The sequence below is a fragment of the Triticum aestivum genome, chromosome 6D, assembly GCF_018294505.1.
Source record: "Triticum aestivum cultivar Chinese Spring chromosome 6D, IWGSC CS RefSeq v2.1, whole genome shotgun sequence".
In the NCBI taxonomy this organism is placed as follows: domain Eukaryota; kingdom Viridiplantae; phylum Streptophyta; class Magnoliopsida; order Poales; family Poaceae; genus Triticum; species Triticum aestivum.
Genome location: NC_057811.1, coordinates 466231883 through 466250022, shown reverse-complemented (window position 1 = coordinate 466250022; position 18140 = coordinate 466231883). Strand labels below are relative to the sequence as shown.

General features: G+C 46.6%; 1 protein-coding gene across 11 annotated transcripts; it reads right to left on the bottom strand.

Moving 5' to 3' along the window:
- Positions 1-9099: 9099 nt before the first annotated feature.
- On the bottom strand, positions 9100-16843 carry LOC123145936 (vacuolar-processing enzyme). 11 transcript variants are annotated; one of them, XM_044565458.1, is made up of 16 exons: positions 16313-16843; positions 16084-16232; positions 15853-16007; positions 15471-15547; positions 15253-15305; positions 14914-15071; positions 14527-14741; positions 14317-14417; positions 13619-14174; positions 12697-12944; positions 11682-12006; positions 10800-11571; positions 10649-10721; positions 10311-10541; positions 9478-9647; positions 9100-9338 (listed from the first exon to the last, which is right to left on the bottom strand). In XM_044565458.1, exons 10-13 carry the CDS (start codon positions 12865-12867, stop codon positions 10685-10687), a joined length of 1305 nt encoding a protein of 434 aa, XP_044421393.1. In that variant the 5' UTR covers positions 12868-12944; positions 13619-14174; positions 14317-14417; positions 14527-14741; positions 14914-15071; positions 15253-15305; positions 15471-15547; positions 15853-16007; positions 16084-16232; positions 16313-16843; the 3' UTR covers positions 9100-9338; positions 9478-9647; positions 10311-10541; positions 10649-10684. The 11 variants fall into 11 exon arrangements, with proteins under 11 accessions (XP_044421393.1, XP_044421396.1, XP_044421399.1 ...); XM_044565461.1 differs by having other exon boundaries at positions 14110-14174; XM_044565464.1 differs by having other exon boundaries at positions 13619-14417; positions 15253-15335.
- Positions 16844-18140: the final 1297 nt, after the last annotated feature.

Genomic DNA, 18140 nt, shown 5'->3' with positions numbered 1-18140 from the left:
CTGCCGCGCACCCGAACCAGTGAAGTTTCCCACTCCTCTCCATCTGCGACTCCACTGCCCCGTCTTCCCCATCTCCGGGTCATTCCAGTCTGGGTGCGCTCGCCACGGTGTGGTCAACGTGGTCAACAACAGAGAGTCATCGGAAGATGACTGTACGTGAGAGGCTGACAGTGGGGACGCACCACGCCCATGGACGCATGCATGCAACGGAACGCGGCGAGGTCAACGTGGTCAAGGAACGACTTCCATCGGAAGTATACTGTACGTGGAGAGTCTCGGCTGGGTCCACGGCCGCAGCAAGTAAGTGCCTCCATATTACGCGGAAAATAATGATTCCTCCAACTGACCGCAGGGACCCACTGGACGGGCCACCGTATTTTGCAAAAAAATGTTTGCCCCTTGACTGCTGGGACCCACCTGACGGGCCACCGTATTTCGTGAAAAAAACGTTCCCCCGCTGTCAGCTCGGACCCACCGGAAGTGCCTCCTTATTACGCACAAAAAAATGAATACTCCCCCGGCTAGCTGGGACCCACCTTGGTGGGAGGCTGACTTATGGGCCTACTAAGTTGACGGGGACGAAGGGCTTTGTCAACTTAGTCAATATGAACGATTCTAGCTCCAGTGACCGTACGATGTCCATCCAACGGCCGTAGTGCTTCTTCAACCTCTGGTCTTCTTGCTCCAGCCGCCCAAAGCAACGCCAATCGTGCCGCATGCTCCTGCCTCCCGTGGCCGGCTGTGCTGCCGTGGAGGCCTCACCGCCCCCTAATATTCCCACCGCTGGCCAGGCCCTGCGGCGACGGCAGCCTCACACCGCAGCCGAACCAGTGAACCCTCGTACTCCTCTCCGCGCGGGCTTCCACTGCCGCGTCTTCCCCGGCTCCGCGTCGTCCCCTTCCTAGGCCTCGCCGTCGTCCACCGCCGTGGTGCTCTCCGCGCCGCGTGGTCAATGTGGTCAAGGAACGACTTCCATCAGAAGAGTACTGTACGTGGAGAGGCTGACAGCTGGGTCCACGGCCACAGCCCAGTTTTTTTGTGATTTGTCAAGTAAGTAGCTTTGTCAGGCCTGTTGGGCTGCAAATCTTTCAAGACAAGGAGAGCTTTCATTCGGCTGGCCGAGAAAATGGCCCATCAGTAATGAGAAATGGGCTGTGCATTTTTAAAACACATCAAACCGGCAATTAGTTTCAAATATCTTTTTTTTTCATTTCGAGATTTTAAATTACATTAATTTTTATGCGTGGAAAATTTGTTGGATTTTATATTGATATACATAAAATCAGTTTGAATGTGAGTCGAAATTTCGGGATTAAAAACAGTTCGGACCGCACCGAAATATGCAAAATTTCGTATAATTTTTTAACCGTGGCCACAATATGGGCTGTAATGCTAACAAAAATAATATGGACTCCAAAAAAACCTTAATAATTAGCAAATGGGCTGTAAATTATTAGAAATAATGGCAGATGGGCTGTATGCTGTTTTCCACAGATTTGAGGCTTTTCTAAAAAAAGGTTGACGCATAAGCAGTGACTGTTGGATGGCCATCCAACGGCCGTCGTGCTTCTTCAATCTCTGCTCTTCCTGCTCCAGCCGCTAAAACAAGCGCCAGCGGGACTGCCTGCTCCCTCCTCCCCGCGGCCGGCTCTGCTGCCGCGCAGGCCTCACCGCCCCACCGTACTCCCATCGCTGGGCTAGCCATCCCTGTACTCACCCACACCTGTTGTTATTCTCCGGCGACGACAGACGAACCAGTAAACCCTCGTACAGTCGTACTCCCCTCCGCGTGGGAAACAACTGCCGAGTCTTCCCTGCCTCTGTGTCGTTCCCTTCCTAGGCCTCGCCGTCGTCCATCGCCCTGGTGCTCTTGGCGCGGCCTGGTCAACGTGGTCAACGACCGACATGCATCTGAAGTGGACTGTACGTGGAGAGGCCGACGGCTGGGTCCACGGCCGCACGCAAGGAAATGCCTCCTTATTACGCCCAAAATAATGATTCCTTCACCTGACATCTGGGACCCACCGAAAGGGACTCTGTATTTCGCGAAAAAAATGTTACCGCCGTTGACAGCTCGGACCCACCAGCTATATCTTCGCACGCAAGAAAGTGCCTCCTTATTACGCACAAAAAAAATGAATACTCCCCCTGCTAGCTGGGACCCACCATGGTGGGAGGCTGACTTGTGGGCCTACTAAGTTGACTGGGACGGGGGCCTTTGTCAACTTTAGTCAATATGAACGATTCTAGCTCCAGTGACCGTACGATGTCCATCCAACGGCCGTAGTGCTTCTTCAACCTCTGGTCTTCTTGCTCCAGCCGCCCAAAGCACCGCCGATCATGCCGCATGCTCCTGCCTCCCGTGGCCGGCTGTGCTGCCGCGAAGGCCTCACCGCCCCATACTATTCCCACCGCTGGCCAGGCCCTGCGGCAACGGCAGCCTCAAACCGCAGCCGAACCAGTGAACCCTCGTACTCCTCTCCGCGCGGGCTTCCACTGCCGCGTCTTCCCCGGCTCCGCGTCGTCCCCTTGCTAGGCCTCGCCGTCGTCCACCGCCGTGGTGCTCTCCGTGCCGCGTGGTCAACGTGGTCAAGGAACGACTTCCATCGGAAGAGTACTATACGTGGAGAGGCTGACAGCTGGGTCCACGGCCACAGCCCAGTTTTTTTGTGATTTGCCAAGTCGCTTTGTCAGGCCTGTTGGGCTGCAAATCTTTCAAGACGAGGAGAGCTTTCATTCGGCTGGCCGAGAAAATGGCCCATCAGTAATGAGAAATGGACTGTACATTTTTAAAACACATCAAACCGGCAATTAGTTTCAAATATCTTTTTTTTCATTTTGAGATTTTAAATTACATTAATTTTTATGCGTGGTAAATTTGTTGGATTTTATATTGATATACATTTATTTTTAAAATCAGTTTGAATGTGAGTCGAAATTTCGGGATTAAAAACAGTTCGAACCGCACCGAAATATGCAAAATTTCGAATAATTTTTTAACCGTGGCCACAATATGGGCTGTAATGCTAACAAAAAGAATATGGGCTCCAAAAAAACCTTAATAATTAGCAAATGGACTATAAATTATTAGAAATAATGGCAGATGGGCTGTATGCTGTTTTCCACATATTTGAGGCTTTCCTAAAAAAAAGGTTGACGCACAAGCAGTGACTGTTGGATGGCCATCCAACGGCCGTCGTGCTTCTTCAATCTCTGCTCTTCCTACTCCAGCCGCTCAAACAAGCGCCGGCGAGGCTGCCTGCTCCCTCCGCCCCGCGGCTGGCTCTGCTGCCGCGCAGGCCTCACCGCCCCACTGTACTCCCATCGCTGGCCTAGCCATCCCTCTACTCACCCACACCTGCTGTTATTCTCCGGCAACGGCAGACAAACCAGTAAACCCTTGTACAGTCGTACTCCCCTCCGCGTGGGAAACAACTGCCGAGTCTTCCCTGCCTCCGTGTCGTTCCCTTCCTAGGCCTCGCCGTCGTCCACCGCCCTAGTGCTCTCGGCGCGGCCTGGTCAACGTGGTCAACGACCGACATGCATCTGAAGTGGACTGTACGTGGAGAGGCCGACAGCTGGGTCCACGGTCGAACGCAAGGAAATACCTCCTTATTACGCGCAAAATAATGATTCCTCCACCTGACATCAGGGACCCACCGAAAGGGCCTCTGTATTTCGCGAAAAAATCGTTACCGCCGCTGACAGCTCGGACCCACCAGCTATATCTTCGCACGTAAGGAAGTGCCTCCTTATTATGCACAAAAAAATGAATACCCCCTGCTAGCTGGGACCCACCATGGTGGGAGGCTGACTTGTGGGCCTACTAAGTTGACTGGGACGGGGGCCTTTGTCAACTTTAGTCAATATGGACGATTCTAGCTCCAGTGACCGTACGATGTCCATCCAACAGCCGTAGTGCTTCTTCAACCTCTGGTCTTCTTGCTCCATCCGTCCAAAGCAGCGCCAGTCGTGCCGCATGCTCCTGCCTCCCGTGGCCGGCTGTGCTGCCGCGGAGGCCTCACCGGCCCCTACTATTCCCACCGCTGGCCAGGCCCTGCGGCGACGGCAGCGTCACACCACACCCGAACCAGTGAACCCTCGTACTCCTCTCCGCGCGGGCTTCCACTGCCGCGTCTTCCCCGGCTCCCCGTCGTCCCCTTCCTAGGCCTCGCCGTCGTCCATCGCCCTGGTGCTCTCGGCGCGGCGTGGTCAACGTGGTCAAGGAACGACTTCCATCGGACGTGGACTGTACGTGGAGAGGCTGACAGCTGGGTCCACGGCCGCAGCAAGGAAGTGCCTCCTTATTACACGAAAAATAATGATTCCTCCACCTGACAGCTGGGACCCACCGGACGGGCCACTGTATTTCGCGAAAAAACGTTTCCCCCTGACTGCTGGGACCCACCAGCTACATCTTCGCACGCAAGGAAGTGCGTCCGGGCAAAAAAAACGATTCGCCCCCTTGACTGCTGGGACCCACCAGCTACATCTTCGCAGGCAAGGAAGTGCCTGACAGTCGGGACCCACCTGGTCGAAGCGTTTCTGGACTGCCAGCCAGGCAAATTTTTATTCCTCAGTGTTGTTCAACAAAGACAAAGTCTTCGATCATGAGCACATTCCTCACGTGGATATGGAATCTCTGCCATGCTTCGTGCCAGTCCTCAGTGTTCTTCACGACGCTGGGCTGTTAAATTTCTACACTGATATATGTGATTGGAATGAAGAGCTCATTCTTCAATTTTATGCAACACTGCACATCACCGGAGACTCTGAAGATGTGAATTCATGGGTGCTGGACTGGATGTCTAAAAATACTCACTACAAGGCACCAGCTGCTGAATTGCTTCGTGTTTTGCCTCTCAGTCCTCCCCTTGAAGCTGCTCGTTGCGTCTACAGTGAACCTGAGCTTACAGATCACTATATGCAAGTGTTGATGGAGCCATTGAAGCCAGGTCAGGCCCCAAGAACTAAATTCCTTGTGAAGGAATTGTTATATGTGCCTCGGACTGTCTATCGCATTCTGACGAAGACATTGAGTCCTATCAACGGCCACGACTCGAATGAAGAAGAAGTCGTTGGCATCATGAAGAATCTGCTTTTCAATATCATTCATGGCGTTCCCGTCAACTTCCATGATTTCTTCATGAGGACTCTGGCCAATGTCGCAATGTCACCTTTTGAGTTGAAGCCTTATGCTCCGTGGATTATGAGATTCATCAGAACAAGGTCTTCACTCAACTACAAAGCTGATACACTAAACCATTGCAGCTACTTGCCCCCGATTGAAGTCCTCAAACGGACATTTTCCTCAGCTGATGAAAAGGGCAAGGTTACTGGTGTTATTGATGAAGGCATTCGTCCATTGGATGGTCAATTTCGCAAGGCTGCATCCTACTCCACCAATGACTCTGCCGCCAACGCAACCAAGCCAAATCCTCAAGGCACAGCTCCTAGGGTGATGACTGACCGTGAGCTTCTCCTCAGTCTTCACCAGAAGGTTGATCGCAATCACAAATGGGTCAAGCGTCAGTTTGGTTCAATTCTTCACAACATGACTGCTACCCACAATGCAGTGAGGAAAAACCATTACTACCTCCATGAAACCTTCAACCATACCTGGGCTATTCTGTCTCACATTTATAGCGCAGAAGATCTGAAGAAAATGGGTCTCAAGGAGGATTTTAACTGGTCTGCTCCTCCACCGAAGAAATACAAGAAGGTCAAGGTTCCGTCCTTGGTGGCTAGCTCCTATTCTTCATCGCGTGACACCGACGAGCATGAAGACTTGGACGACACTGCGGCAGGCCCTACATCAACAAATGACCCCAACAACGCTGGCGCTCCTTCATCAACTTGATATTCTTCAGGGGCGTTAGTCCTCATTTTCAAACCTTTTGGTCATTCGATGACAAAGGGGGAGAAATTTGAGTTAGTCTTCAAGCGGGTCTATCTTATATGGGCATTTTTTTCTAAGTTACAACTCTCGTTCTTCTGATGACTTTGTTGGATCGAGTTGTAAACTTAAAACTCTATGGTGGCCTGATACTTTTGTTGTTTCTTCTGCATGCTTATTCCTCGTTAATGTTATTGCACGCATGCTGAATTACATCAGTCACCATATTTCATCATGTATTTCAAATTCTTCATATATTATGTCAAATGCGTGTATGAATTACAAGATATAGGGGGAGATCTCCGTGATTCAACTCTTTAAGTGTGCATTGCTTCAAAAGCAAATTCCTCACTATGCACATCTTCAGGGGGAGTTCTTCTATATCTTGCAATCAAATTCCTCAATATCAGTATTTACACTTCATATGTTTATCCCCATTGAAAACTTAACCTATATTGTCATCAATCACCAAAAAGGGGGAGATTGTAAGTGCATCTAGTGCCCCTTAGTGATTTTGGTGTATTGAAGACTTATAGGTTAAGGGACTAATGTGTTTATGAGTGTACACAGGTCTATAAGTCTATGAGGAGTTTGATATTTACAGAGAAAGTCGACCCCTAAAAATGAAGTTCTTCGACTAAAGACTTTGGATTTCTGAAAACTTTGAAAGTGAAGAAATTGGTGTGACCTTGAAGACTTGATATTCATTTGAGGAACATGAAGCGTGAAGACTTTTGTTTTCGTAGTTTCATTTTCTCTTTCTTGAGTCATAGGAAACACCGTACTGTTAAAGGGGGTCAAGGAAATACTAAGGAAAAATTTCCATGTGATGCTCAACTCAAAATCCTACACCTACCAATCCCTTCGAGTGAAGCCATTGAAAATCTCATACAGTTCAGTCATATTCTTCAGTGACAGAGACGAAGTTCTTCTGGTCTCTGAGGAATTTGTTCTGACTGAGGAGTTAGGAATTCGCCAGTGCGAATTGCCTACACAATGAGGAACATGATAGCCCTGAGGAATTTGATACTCAAATTTCCGACCGTTGCTGTGCTACGCGCCAGCTGTCCCAAAATATCTTATCCACCTAACGGTCATATCATTGAAGGGCATTTATGTCTTATCATGTCGAGCTGCTCCCTAGGCTATAAATAGCCGCCCCCTACAACCACTAGCTAGTTGGCTGCTCCGAGAGAAATTGACACTTGTTATTTGAGAGCATCCCATCCTCCGAGGACTTTGAGCGAAAATCATCAAGTGAGGAAAACCCAAACCCAAACACCTACAAACCCAAAGTGATTGAGCATCACTAAAGAGATTGATCCTGCATGGATCCGACGCTTGTTACCTTTGAAGACTGTGCTTCTTTCAGACGGTTAGGCGTCATGGTCTAGAGCATCCAAGAGGAATTGTGGATCGCCGAGTGACCGAGTTTGTGAAGGTTCGGAAGTCACCTGAAGACTTACCACGAGTGATTGGGCAAGGTCTGTGTGACCTTAGCTCAAAGAGAATACGGCGAGGACTGTGTGTCCGGGACTGTGTGTCCTCAGGTTTAAATACCTAGCCGCTCCAACCAGATGTACAACTGAGACAGCAGTTGGAACTGGTCTACCAAATCATTGTCTTCACCAAGCCAACTGATTCTATTTCCTCAACTCTTTCATTTCCTCATAACTGTGTTGTGCACTTGTTCATATCTGTGTTTGAAGACTTTGACTGAAGACTTTCTCAATTTCCTCAGTTCAATTTCTTCAGTCTGTTTGTCTTCATCCTGTGTTATCCTGTGTTTACGCTTTCTGTACTCTGTGCTTGTCTTCATTTCATCATGATGACCATGCTTGTGTTCTGCTATGCATACTTTTGAGTCCTTATTCCGCTGCAAGTAGTTCTTCGCTAAGGAATTTCCTCACTGGCAAATTCCTCAGTGAAGAATTCATAAAAATCGCCTATTCACCCCCCTCTAGTCGATATAACGCACTTTCAGTTCCTCGAAGTGAAGGAAATATGCCCTAGAGGCAATAATAAAGTTGTTATTTTATATTTCCTTATTCATGATAAAGGTTTATTGTTCATGCTAGAATTGTATTGATTGGAAACTGAAATACATGTGTGAATACATAAACAAACACCGTGTCCCTAGTATGCGTCTACTAGACTAGCTCGTTGATCAAAGATGGTTAAGGTTTCCTAACCATAGACATGTGTTGTCATTTGATAACGGGATCACATCATCAGGAGAATGATGTGATGGACAAGACCCATCCGTTAGCTTAGCATAATGATCGTTCAGTTTTATTGCTATTGCTTTCTTCATGTCAAATACATATTCCTTCGACTATGAGATTATGCAACTCCCGGATACCGGAGGGATACCTTATGTTCTATCAAACATCGGAATGTAACTGGGTGATCATAAAGATGCTCTACAGGTATCTCCGAAGGTGTTTGCTGAGTTGGCATAGATCGAGATTAGGATTTGTCACTCCGAGTATCAGAGATGTATCTGTGGGCCCTCTCGGTAATACACATCATAAGCTTTCAAGCAAACGACTAAGGAGTTAGTCACGAAGTGATGTATTATGGAACGAGTAAAGAGACTTGCCGGTAACGAGATTGTCCACAAAGTATGAAGATACTGATGATCGAATCTCGGGTAAGTAACATACCCATGGACAAAGGGAATTACGTATGTTGTCATAAAGTTTTGACCGACAAAGATCTTCGTAGAATATATATGAGCCAATAGGGGCATCCAGGTTCCGCTGTTGGCACACTTATTAGAAAAATACATTTGCACCATTATTAAAACTTTCCAAGAGGGAATCAGATGGCACACTTATTAATTGATTGCAAATAAATGCTTATATAATTGCAGCATTTTTACTATTTTCCAAGAGGAATTCACTTGGCACAGTTATTAACTGACTGGTAGTTAGATTTCATCGATACACAGCAAACCTGAGTGTTTTAGGCCCAGTTTCCTACACTTACTTTTTTCAATATTACTAACACAAGGTGGATACTTTGTGCTTTTCCATACTTGACAAGTTTTTGTTTTCTTAGTTTCCAGACAATTCAGGATTAGAATCCCATAAATCAACATGTATTGTTCCAATATTAGCAACCTGAACTAAATGTTGCTTTGTAACAGTATAAAATGGCATATCTCAGCATGATCGAAAGGATCAGTAGGCAAAAACCTGATCAAGCGACAATTCCTCAAATACAATTTCTCGACCATAAATGTGATTGGAATATTAATGCATCACAAATTTTAAATGCCTAACTATTTTATATTGATCATAGTTATGAACAGTTTAACGAGTACAAAAAACTTTACCATTTTCTTCGTGTCATATCTAGCACAAAAGCCAACTCGTGATTTCCTTTGTTGTTCAAGCCAAAAAGCTTCAGTTCCCAGGGAGAGGTTCTTCTTTACACTCTGAAATGCACAAGTAAAATATGTTGCAATAGTTTTGACTATCGAAATGATGGAATAGAAAAATATTCACAGAATATATTGTCCAAGTTTTTATTTATTGTACAGCTGAAAAGAGGCAAAGGTATGATGGAATTTGCACCTTAAGAAAAAACACACAAGAATGCATAAGGTAAAAACACCTCCAACGGGAGGTCGCTAGGTGAAGCGGGTGTCGCCATGCCAGGGGAGGTGCTAGATGACCGGATTCTTTGGCACCTGATTCATCTGCCTAAGCTCGAAAGCTTTCTTCTGGTGCTCTTTAAATAGAACCTGCATATATAGCATAGCACGTATAAAACCATATACTTCAAAATGGTGTCTGACTATGGAGCAAACATAGAGCAAGAGATCAATTAAACATGAACCACACATGTAAGGCAGAGATGCAGCGTTTGAGAAACAAGAAAAGCAAATAACAATATGGCACCAAACCTACAAATCTAACAGCATTATCTAACCACTCACCAGTACAAGTTAATAAAAGCAATGAAATTGAAATCATCATAGTGTGAGAATGGCAAAATCCTGGTAATGTTACAACAGTAGCATACATGTTCTGGTTGCAAATGAGCAAGTCAGAATCAACCAAACAGTACAATAACTATAGAGGACCACTTGTTGCAGCAAGAGAGAACACTATCTGGGCAGATTCAGATATTTGCAAGAAAAGAGATTATTAGGTACAATCAACCAGCTTTCTAGCTGACAAACAAAACTGGTACAGACTGACAACTACATGGGATTTAAACTGGAATTGCAGAAGTGAAACTTAAAGAGCAGTCCAGCTGATTATTTCCAGCTTATATTTTTCGTTCATCTATGAGTTGCAGATAACCAAAACTTAGTAGCTCCACAGAACCTTGCAAAGCACATATATTGTGATAATGCACAAAACGTAGTCACTGAATGGTTATAACCTTGATATCATCTCACCTTCCTAGTGATAATGCACTAACAGGACCCTTCTTCTGTTAAAAAAAGGATCAACGGGTAACCTCCCGTAACTGTCACAATGTACTCGCTCTCCCTTGCCTTGAAAAGATACAAGTAATCTGCTCTGTCTTGCCAATGTACAGTCAATGTGCCCTGCTTTGCGTTGCCTTTGTAGTAGTTTTCTAATGTACAATATTTTCCTTCATAATTAAGAAAGCAGCGCTGCTACGTCTGCGAAAAAACGAGAAAAAAAATCCGGGTCACGTCACATGACAAACCAGAAGAAATGACAATCAGATCTCTGCATGTGCAAAACCAACGGAGTACATCGCTGTTACCTTGCGCGCACAAGCAAATGTGGTGCTCTGTTCTCCCTAGTTATTAGCACGAGCTTGGGCACTGAAAACAGTCCTAAAACGCAGTAGTAGAAAAGCAGCTGACTCACATATAGCAACTCCAACCATCTCGGATCCTTACAACCACACTTACCAGCACAGCTGAGATGCCGCCTTCGCCATGACCTCCTCTGGGATGCCAGCGTTGCAGACGCTGGCAAGCACCCGGAGGTACTTGCGCCCGTAGGTCGACAGCGGACCGCAGTGATCCTCGTAGCTGCTCACCATGGTCTCGAGACAGCGCCAGTCATCGACCAGGGGCTGCCCGGCCAGCCGGCCTGCGGTGAGCGCATGGCCTTTCTCGGAGCCCAACAGGAAGCTGCTGATCAAGTCGAACCTCCTGTCCTCCTCAGCCCGCCGTGCCATAGTGTCCCGCGGAAGCTCACGCTCCGCCGACGGCTGCACCCGGAGATCCGCGACGGTGATGTTGTCGTTGGCCGGGTTCGTGCCCATGAATGCGTGGACCTTCTGGGCGCTGATGTCCAGGTCACCGTACTCCATGACGTGGGAGTGTGTCCCCGTGCGATTCCGGACTCGCTCCAACTGCTCCTTGAGGGATTCGACGCGCATATTGTGCGCCTCGCTGTCTTCCATCCATGCCACGCTGTACAGGTCGCCGAGGCAAGTGTGGAACTCAGAGGGCTCGTCGTCGTCGGGGCAATAGGCGGCATAGCTGAACTCCGTCGAGTTAGAGGCGGTCGTCGCGTACACAGCAATGTCGCGCGGGAGGAGGCCATCGAATATCGTGCCAGCTTCGCACGACTCGACGTAGATCACCAGACTTTTGTACCCCGCCCCGCCGGAGTACTTCTTCTCCAGAGTTTGCACCAGTTGTTTGGCGTACAGGAACTCACCGTTTGGCATCCCTGACCAGACCGATCAACGAAAGGTCATTACCACCAATTCATATCACGATGCAGCAACGCAGAATACGTACGATTAACTTAAAGATGGACCAACACCGAATAATACTTACCGAGGATCCCTGGGCCGCCGTGGTCGGCGTAGTAGACGAAAACGTGGTCGTTCGGCCCGCTGAGGATAACCTTCCCGCTTCCGGTGCCGGTGAGTCTCGACCTGTCGCCGAGCAGCGCGGCGACGAAATTATTCACGTTGACATCATCGCCGGTGTAGTCCTTGGGAACTCCCGCGTACACGTCGCCGCCTTTCGGGTGATTGATGATGACACCCGGGCGGGGATTCTCAGGATTGCCCGCAATATCGTCGTACATGAAGACGACGATATTCTCCTCCTTCAACCCGCCGGTCTTGAGGATCTGGTAGGCGTGGCATACGTTTGCCTGTTCATCCATTAAAACACTTGAGTGCAAAATTCAAGGATTTTGAAAAACGAGAGAGTGGGATCTAATAATTACTCAAGTCATTGGAGAGGTACTCCTGTATTTTATACTACTCCTAGGAGATTATTGAGCGAAGAGCATATTACAACCGAACTTACTCTGGAGTTTAAGATTCGACCCTGAAGATCAAAACCGGTTAATAAAGAACCCCAAAGATCATTGTAGCAGTCCTGTAGTATTTTATACTAGGACTCCGTAGTATTGAGCAGTCCTGCTCGTACATACAGGACGGTCGTTCGACCCAGCGATCAGCATTCTGCTGCTAGCTCAAAATTTATACTCCGGAGTACTCCCTCCGTCCCAAAATTCTTGTCTTATACTTCCTCCGTCCAAAAATACTTGTCGGAAGAATGGATGTATCTAGACGTATTTTAGTTTTAGATGCATCCATTTATATCCATTTCCACGACAAGTATTTCTGGATGGAAGGAGTATTTGTCTAAATACGGATGTATCAAGTCATGTTTTAGTGTTAGGTATATTCGTATCTAGACAAATCTAAGACAAGAATTTTGGGACGGAGGGAGTAGTATATACAATAATCTCGATGTATGTAGCAGTAGTCTGAGTATAAATTTTAGGAGCAAGTAGTATAGTACTAGTACATAGTAGTACTAGATTGTTGCTTACCTGGTGACGATAGTTGTCGTAGCCGTTCGACCCAGCGATCAGGACGGCCCACCTCGTGCCTCCATCGTCTTGCTCCAATGGCGGGACAGGGAAGCCACTGGCTGAGAGGCCGATCATCTGCGACTGCATGATGAGGAGTTGGAGGAGGGGGAAGCAATGGAGGCGACCCATGATGAGTCCGGCCGGCAGAGTCTACACTGATGATGATCCTCGCTGTCTCTATATAACTAGATTCACCCATTGTGCCGCTGGCGCAAGAGCAAAACGAAGGCCGAGTCAGTAGAACAGAAGCAATGTGGAGTTCAATACAGATGTTGAAAGCAGGGACATTAGTTCAAAATGTAAGCATAACTGCATAAGTTGTTGGTTTGGCACGGACATATATGTTTTATCAGTACAGAATATGGTACTATGTTTGGTATTACAAAGCCAATTTTTCATTGGCATATAATAACTGCATGTCAGGTACTTGAAGGCCTATAAAAGGAGTTGAAGGCACGCAATCACAAGACTTATCATCTGGAAATACACTTTATATTTCCATAAAGATAACACATGTTAAATTAGTCTGAAGATAAATAAAAAGGGTCTAAAGGGGGCACGTGATCCACAAGGAAGCAATCACTTTTCATTACACACAAAAAATACTGCAATATTCATGAGAATAAAACTAAATTTGTATAATATAAATTTGAGCATTGTATTGCTTCAACTTAACACAAGGAGAGTGTTACAAATCTGGAACCACTCTGCCTATTTACACATTTGTACCAAACCTCATGTTTCATAGCAGGCAAACACGAGAATAAAAACAGATCTGATTTGATTCAATAGTTATAGGAATAATGGAAATTTTAGCATTGTATGGTTGTTCCTCTTATCTTAAGATAAAGAGAGTTTCGCAAATCAGAAATCACTTCACCTAAGCTATATGTGCATTTGTACATACAGGCCCCCATTGTTTCTGTAGACGTGCTAAGCAGTGATGCTCCATTCCTGTCAACCTTCTTCAGCAATGTGACTCCCTTCTAAATTTCTGCTGGTACAATGCCTCTAACAACATTTGCACAAAGCTACTCCCTCCGTTCCAAAATAGATGACTTAACTTTGTACTAACTTTGCTATTTTGGAACGGAGGGAGTATGAAACAAACTTTTTTTTCAATTGCGTCAACCATACTAATTTTCAAGATTCTAACATCTGAATGTTAGCATTCTGGTTGCAAACAGCCAAACCCAGATTAAATTTAAAAATAAACCAGAGAAGCAAAAAGAGAAAAATAAAGTTTTCATGTCTAACCATCGAGCCTTTCTCAAGGATGGCTAAACAGATTAGTAGTGTAGAACGAACAATAAGGTTTCATTTTTATTTCCAAGAACGATTAAGACAAAATGCTAACTTGTATTACTTAACTGAGTTTACAAACAACCAAGAATAGGTCCGGTGTTTTGACCTAAGTATCAGAAATGTCTCCAATCCTATTAAACAAAGTGTATTTCATCAGCCATAAACACCACATGAGTACCTAAAAGTATTACTGAGCAACCTGATGATTTAGTTAATAAATGAACGTGTATCACAAAGTTATTAAGCTCTTGCCATCGTATATAGGAAATGAACCTGAATGAGGTGTATGCTGATAGGCAAGAAAAGCTTCAATATTGGACAATGGAGAAAAGAAGATCATCAGCCTTAATAGCCTTATAGCACATCTTGCAAGACTGTAAAAAATATAGACATGTCACTGGTCAGGTTAAAACTTCAATACAATGAAAAAGGAACAAAAAATCGTACATTTTCCACTTTAGGCATCAGGCATGGCTATCTCACCAGTAAGTGTGCCATAATTTGCAAGTGTTTTGACAAGCAATAACATGTACACCCGTAGCCGAGAAAAATATACCCACAGCCGAGAAAAGAATACCCAGTGTGAATATGATTTCCAAGCATATTGCCTCTTCTATAACATAATGCCCCTCATGGATGAGTAGGGCGGTGATATTCTTGTATAAGTCCAACAAGACCTCCACCTCGTTCACCAAGACCTGATTCAATTGGGAAAACAAAGTGAGATTGAATCAAATGAGTTTGTAATGTTCTCTCTGGCCTCCAACAAATTATAAGCATTTAGTGAACTACAATCAAAGAAGCACACATGATATAACAGGTATTCTTTTTCCTGAATAATTAGAAAATGGAGAAAAGAAGATCACCTACCCTACTCGGGTCTTGCCCATAAAACTGCCGGAATCACTTGCCCACTATGACCTATATAGGAAGTAACTAATTGCAGGAATCACCAATCCATCTTCATAGGTCATAGTGAGAAGTGGCTAGCAAGAGAAACTTAAATCCTCTTACTCCAACAACACATTCTGCAACACATATAGAAATCAACTCTTGCGAAACAGCAATTACAAACTCGTGTAATTATGGAGAGCATAACCCAAGGCATCTCAGATTTACACACACAATCTACACATTTGCTCATCACATAAATTAGGAGGCAACAATAATGATACACCCAACAAGTTAACTGCGATCTTTTTGTCGTACCTGAGAGAGATGTGGCCTGCAGGTCGACTGCGGGCTTCAAGGTTGCTAGAAGCCTGTACCAAAACAGTAGCAGGCAATTATGACTGATATTAACAAGAAAACAATGCTTTAGCATTGAGGAACAGTTCAATCTAATACAAAGGTGACAGCTTTAGGAAGGAAAACCAATTTTCCATGTGGTCCAAACGAAGTACAAATGAATGAGAGTATCACCTCACCTTCAGTGGTCAAAGACAAGCTGTCAAACGATCAGTATTTTCTGACAGCATGAGTCATTGTTCACATCAAAATTCTCCTGCATTCAGCAAGCAAGTTGTTCATAAACATAAACCATCAGTATTTTCTCAAAACTAATAATCATAAATTGCCAGCAATACTCAGGATTTGATACAGCGGTGAGGTATACAAGGCTGAATACAAGTAAAATAGTTGAACAGTCATAAAGTTTTGCAATGCAATTCTTCCACAACAAGTTACTTAATGCTGAAATCAAGTGTCGTCCTGAGACGATGCATAGCTGGGTAAACAAAAACGAGCACCACATGAGAAAAATAGGAAATTAGGCAATAGAAGGTGTAAATAGCCAAACGGGAGCAGCACCAGGTGTAGGTATCGACGGCCGACAACAACAGTGGGATGTGGTCACAACAGAAGGGTCGAGGAGCTGGCGGTTGGGGTGGCTTTCTTCACCATACGAGGACGACAGTGCCGTGGACCTAAAGATATAATGATCTTTGAAGATCTAATTTTCGGCCCTGCAAACAAAATTAGAACATGAGCTAGCTCAAAATTCCCTATCACCTAACAAAAGAAATGAGATAATCGTTGTACCATCCTCCCCTGTCACCCTTGTTGGCAATATCAATCAACTGTAGTAATGCATTGGGAGATTATCTGCATGGGCGATTGCTCACTGAACTAAGCCAGGGATGAAAGGAGCATTACTTGCGTTGCAACCCTGAAGTTGCTTTCTCTTCCGTCTACAAGAAACAAGACTATCAGTAGAATCGAGAGGGGGAGAGATCAGGAGCGGAGGGGAACAAGGATTGGGGAATATCACCTTGGCATCAACCAGTATTGGATGCACGTGCTGCCTCCCAGACTCCCGACTGCCGCACACATGCTGCACCAGGCGGCGTGCTCCTCTGCGGAGGAAGAGGCAGGGCAGAGGAGGCGAGGATGCAGTGGTGCGACGCATCGACCAGCCGGCCGTCCTCGAGGAGGAGGCAGCTGTGCGGACCCGGCTGCAGCTCCTCCTCCGCGACCGCCAGCAGCACGGGGAAGAGGGCGGGGACGGGACGGAGCAAGGACAGGGTGGTGGCGCCAGGAGAATCGAGGGAGAGGAAAGGAGGAGGCGGCGGCGGCGACGGCGGCAAGAGGGGTTGAGGATTGCGGGAGGACAGGAGGGGATTGGGCTAGTGTCAGATCCCAGCTAGGATCAACAGAGAAATACTCACGCTAATTGGAACTGAATTTAACTCCCAAACACGGAGACCCAGCTATGAGTTTGGGGTTTCTCAGGTAGCACTAGATAAGCTAGGGTTTGGTAGTTTGGGGATACAGTCATTGATGCCAACCCTCGCGCACGCACGCGCTTAAATGCCGGCTCACTTGCTCGGTAAAAGGTACTAGGAGAAAGTGAGCAGTTCATTCACAGTGGCAAAAGCAACAGTAGGCAGCAAGACAGGGCATCGACAGACCTCTTATATCGGGCCGACCCGTAAAATAACAGTTAGTTTACGGTTTGGCGTGAATAAAGTGACCCGAACTGATACCGTAAACGCGTCCAACAGTTAAATTTTTTTTAGGGGCACGGTAAACTGTCCCCTCCGACCCGCGAAAACCCTAGCCATCCCACGAAAGCGGTTGGCGGGAGGGACATTTCAGCGAGCGCGTTCCCCACATTCCCTCCCGCAGCCGCCCGCCCGCCCGCCGCCGGGCCGCACTACACCCGGTTTCACTCGCCGGCGCCTCAGACCCGCCGAGCCGAGCCGCCCCCAGGTCACCGCCTTCCCGGATCGACCGCAGCCGACGAGCCCCTTTTCTGCCCCTTGCAGATCGACCGCAGGTAATGAAATTTCGTTGATGCAAGCTCGGATGCGGTTTTGTAGATGCATTTGAGCCCTTGTAGATGCGATTTTGTTCGAGGATTCATTCTCGTCCGATGACTCGAACGTAGAGTTGGTGCTCGAGCGCCATCGACAGCAGATGGTGGTGGCGGTCCTAGCTGTGAAGGAGGTCGAGGATCGGAACCGCAAGAGACGGCGAGGATCGACCATCGGCCGTCTTTGCATCCCTCGCAACCGCCATCTTGGGAACATGATGTTGATGCAAGACTACTTCGCGAACAATCCTACCTGTCCGCCGCACCTCTTCTGGAGAAGGTATCAACTGCGCCGATCCCTCTTCGTAAAAATAGTGCAAGCTTGCGAGGCCAATTCTCGGTTTTTTACTCAAAGGAGAAACGCCACGGCCTTGTTGGATTTTAGCGCATATCAAAAAATCTCGAGAGCTATGCGGGTGATTGCATATGGCATTCCGGCTGACTATGCCGACGAGTATCTTCGCATTGGTGAAGATACCACAATCGAGTCAGTGCGTAGGTTCGCCAAAGTGATTATCCGCGTCTTTGGTCCGGTCTATCTTGGTGCACCCAACAAGGAAGACACTAAAAAGTTGATGGCAGCAAATGAGAAGTGAGGTTGGCCCAGCATGCTAGGAAGTATTGATTGAATGCATTGGACTTGGAAAAACTGCATGAAGGCATGGCACGGGCAGTATTGTGGTAAGTCTTGTGATGGGACAATTGTGCTAGAGGTCGTAGCATCTGGGGATTTATGGATTTGGTATTGCTTTTTTTGGTATGCCGGGTACTCTCAATGATATTA